Source organism: Mus pahari, chromosome X, assembly GCF_900095145.1.
Source record: "Mus pahari chromosome X, PAHARI_EIJ_v1.1, whole genome shotgun sequence".
Taxonomy (NCBI): domain Eukaryota; kingdom Metazoa; phylum Chordata; class Mammalia; order Rodentia; family Muridae; genus Mus; species Mus pahari.
This window is the reverse complement of record NC_034613.1, coordinates 64,734,714-64,739,069: the sequence shown is the minus strand read 5'-3', so window position 1 is coordinate 64,739,069 and position 4,356 is coordinate 64,734,714. Positions and strand designations below refer to the sequence as shown.

At 37.7% G+C, this 4,356-nt stretch overlaps 1 protein-coding gene across 1 annotated transcript in view; it reads left to right on the top strand.

Moving 5' to 3' along the window:
* Positions 1-2,189: 2,189 nt before the first annotated feature.
* Positions 2,190-4,356, top strand: part of LOC110314352 (uncharacterized protein C2orf16-like) — a gene marked incomplete at its 5' end in the record, with an annotated part of 21,078 nt that continues 18,911 nt past the window's right edge. Inside the window, 2 exons of the mRNA XM_021188763.1 lie at positions 2,190-2,325; positions 3,063-3,142. Coding sequence (XP_021044422.1) covers positions 2,190-2,325; positions 3,063-3,142 — 216 coding nt within the window. The remainder of the gene's footprint in view (positions 2,326-3,062; positions 3,143-4,356) is intronic.

The window sequence follows — 4,356 nt, the reverse complement described above, 5'->3', positions numbered from 1 at the left end:
ATGGTTTTGTTCAATTCCATCTCCTTTTGGTAGCATTTGGTAGTGATTTCCTGTAACTCTTTAAGGGATTTTTGGGTTTCCACCTTAAAGTCTTCTATCTGTTTACCTGTGATTTCCAGTATTTCCTTCTTAAAGTCCTCCATCATCATGAGAAGTGACTTTAGATCCATGTCCTGCTTTTCTGGTGTGATGGNGTATCCAGGACTTGTTATGGTGGGAGAGTTTGGTTCTGATGATGCCAAATAACCTTGGTTTCTGTTGCTTCTGTTCTTATGCTTGCCTCCTGCCATCTGACTATCTCTAGTGCTTGCTACCCTCAATATATCTGCTTTGAGCCTGTCCTTCCTATAATCCCAGTTGATTCAGGACTTTTCTGAGTCCAGATTTCTCTGTGATTCCTTGATTGTGGGCTTCTGTGAACCTGAGATTCTGGGTGTGTCTGAGTTCTTCGCAGTCAAGCTCCTCTGAGACACTCAAATACTAGTGTGACCCAGCTTCTGTTATCCTGGGATCCTGTTGTCCTAAGATCCTAGGCGTGTTACAGTGCATGGAACTGATGTCTCCTTTGAGGAATGTGGAGGTATAAGGTCTGTTTGAAACCAAGGTAAATCTGAACTGATTAAAAGGAACCTGAGTCTCTGGTCAGGAAAGGCTCTGGTGTCCTTGTTCCTGCTGTCACAGTCCTGTCACTATTGGATTGGAGCAGAAGTTGTGTTCCACTCACGAGTGATCCTAAGATAGCTTGGGTAGTCTGCTAGGGACCATGTGGGGAGAGTTGTATTGTTATAAGTGTTTCTTTACATAGTTTCAAGTCATTCCTCATGCCTCTTCTAAGCATCTCTACTGATATTGTACTCCTGCTATATTTATCTCACTCACTTTCAGTAATTAGAGATCTCATTTGAATTTCCCTGATGAGATCATTTATATAATAGTAGTAACCTCCTCTCTTTAGCTCTTCCATGCTCCCACCACAGCAGGGATGACTTTTGCCTTCATTACTCTCTGTACTTACTCTAGGATATATACTCATATCTGAATATTTGTAGCTAGGAACCTCAGAAGAGAGAGAAAGAGAGAATATGAAATATTAATCTTTCTTAGTGTGAGTTACTTTACTCACAATAATCTCTTTTACCTTCATTCATTTGCCTGCAAAATTTCCATGATCATTTTTCTTCACAGCTGAATAATACTGCATAGTGTACATATACCACATTTTTATTATCTGTATATTTATTAATGCATATAGAAAAGCTACTGAATTGTCCTAGTTGATTCTATAACCTGTAGAATTGCTGAATATTCCTAAATTTGTTGGATGTTTCTCAAAGGTTTCTGTGTTGTAGGGATGTCTATCACAGGATCATTGTCAATTGACTAAATAAATTAACAGCTCTTATTTGAATTTAAAATATGTGTGTAAACTGATAAATACTTTAATATAACTTGTTGACTCTCATGGAGCTGGAGCAATGGTAGTGCTAGAACATCCAGTACCTCAAGCCAAAAAGCTCCTGGCATGTTGAGGAGAGTTGGGCAATATCTCTTGGTAACTGACAGCTGCTTAGATGGAGCTAGTCAGTTTTCATTAAGGGTGTGGTGCTAGCATGTTACCCACACTCAAGTGGATAGCTGCACATCCAAGAGTATATAGGCAACAGAGATTGATGTTAATGAGTTTTAAAAATAGGAGGATTCCCAGTTGAATGGGTAAGGAAGAGGAGTTAGATCTGGGATGAGTAGGGTGAATATGATCAAAATAGATTGTATGAAGTTCTCCAAATAATTCATTTAAAAAAAAAGTTTAACTGTTTAAGAGTGTTTGTTCTTTCAGAGGACCAGAGTTCAGTTCCTATATAAAATCTGGGTGCTTCATGCCTGCCTCCAGCTCCAGGAGAAGAAACTTGTTGTTTTTCTGGAGCACCTGCTAGTGTGTGTGTGTGTGTGTATGTGTGTGTGTGTGTGTGTGTGTGTGTAACAAGAAACCATAAAACCTCTTTATTGTTTGCTCTTGCTATGGTTTTGCAAATTTATTACAAATTATTCTTCCTGTTACTATAGTGTTAGGATTTTTAAGGATTAACAGTTCTATATTTTCCATAATATGATGAAATATGATGGCAAATTGTGACTAAGAAGGCATTATTGTCATTTGACTTTACATTTTCTTTATTTTTCTTGTAATATCTTGTACAGATGAAATTAGACAGCTCAGATACCTAGAAGCTGCTAATGCTGAAGAAGAATACAATGAGGAGAATGACATGCAGTCAGAAAGCTCCAGAGGGCAAGCACTTATCCCTAGGAGCCCCCAAGGGAGAGGTAAGGTACACTAAACAGCACACGTGGTTAAAAAAAAAAAAACACGTGGTAAAAAAGAACATGCAGATTTTAGAACTTGCACTGTTCTAACATTATATATGTTACATGCTTCGGTTTTTTTTCAGTCATGGACTTGTACAAGGTTGGTAAGAGTTTAATTCCAGTTCAGATGAAAAATGTTTAATTGATAAGAGCTGCTTTTCTAATGGAGAGCAGGGGGAAAAATTAACAATAGAGGTAATTGTTTTAATTTTGCCTGGTTGCTCCACTTCTGGGAGGCAATACAGGAGTGTTAAGTGCATGATCAATAGCCTAATCACTATTGCACAGACATTTTGTTAGAAAGCAATGTCACTGGGTGAAGGGAATAAGGTTGAATAGGAAGAATGTCTTCTTTAACCCTAACAGCATTGTTTGGAACAGTGAGCATACTGAAACTGAATTTTTATGTTGGCATAGTCTTTATATTATTTCTAGATAGGTCACAAGTTTAGTACCATATACAACCAAATGTTAAATACCACATAAACTGAAGACTGCCTCTTTGAAATGCAGAGTATAGATAGAATGGACAATCACTCTTGTATAGCATTCAGTGAGACAAGCAGACAATGTCAGAGTGATGAAATACTAAGTCATTTTTCAAAACAAGGCCTAGCATTTAAAAACTGTTTCTAAAAGATACTGAATTCACTGCTGAAAATATGGAAAATAATTTTTCTCAAAATAATACACAGGACACAGACATGGCAGTAGGGGAAGAAATGGCAATTTTTTCAGACAAAGATTTTCAACAAATCATCCTCTACTTCATCTGGTAAGTGAAAACTAAGGGTTAACAGAAATCAAGAGTCTGGGATGTAACACAGTTCTTTTTGAGATGTGTGTGTTTGTTTGTTTGAAGACAAGTTATAGAACTAGGTAGTATATTACTTACTATGTAGCCTAGGTTGGCAAAGAACTTCTGATGTTCTTTCTGCCTCAATCTCAAGCATGTGTTATATGTTAGGTATCATAATTGCTTTCCTTTGTAACAAAACACCATGATCAAGGCAGTTTATAAAAGAAAGGGGGTCAGAATCCATGATCATCATGGGGTGGGCAGTGTATGGCAGAAGGAGCAGTCCTCTACAACTATTTCAATAAACATTTTTTTTTATTTTAATCATCGAGAATTTTGAATTCATAAGATACAAATAATAGATAGTTGGTGATTATCATTCATTGTAAATAATTCTCATTTTGTCCTCATATAAATTTTTATCTTAAACTATAGTGTAAAAATAGTTCACTACCCTTAAAAATTATTTGTATGAACCAGAAATCTGGAGTAGAGCGATACCTTAGTGGTTAAAAGCCCTTGCTACTCTTCCAGATGACCCAAGTTCAGCTCGCAGCACCCACATCAGGTAGCTCGCAATGTCCTGTAACTGCAGGCTCAAGGGCTTCAACCCCTCCTCTGGCTTCTGTAAGCACCACACACATGTGGCCTAAACTCACATAAAACACACACACACACACACACACACACACACACACACACACTTATAAACACATAAACAAAAAAGAGATGATTGAAATTAAGTGAAATGGAATCTGAAACACTCTGGAACTCTCCAAGGGAAAATCTTGTACTGCCCTTTACATATAAACTTGCTTAGGTAACTGGGTCATATGACAAGAATTTTTAAATGTAACAGTATTTCAGCTTAACAGTAAGAACTAGTTATTCTTAAGCTGTTATATAGGCATCTGGTGTTAAACAGTGCTTGAACAGGAAAATTGCTTGCAGGGTAAGAGCACTTGCAACGGAAGAATAAGGACCTGGAACACACACAAAAAGCAGAGCTTGGTCTTGGTCAAGGGTACATCTATAATCCCAGTGTCATTCGAATGGAGATAGGATCTGACTAGCTGTGACTTAGTTCCAAGTACTGTAAGAGACACCTGCACTCAACCTCCTTGAAGCTCCTAAGTATGTTCTCTCTCTCTCTCTCTCTCTCTCTCTCTCTCTCTCTCTCTCTCTCTCTC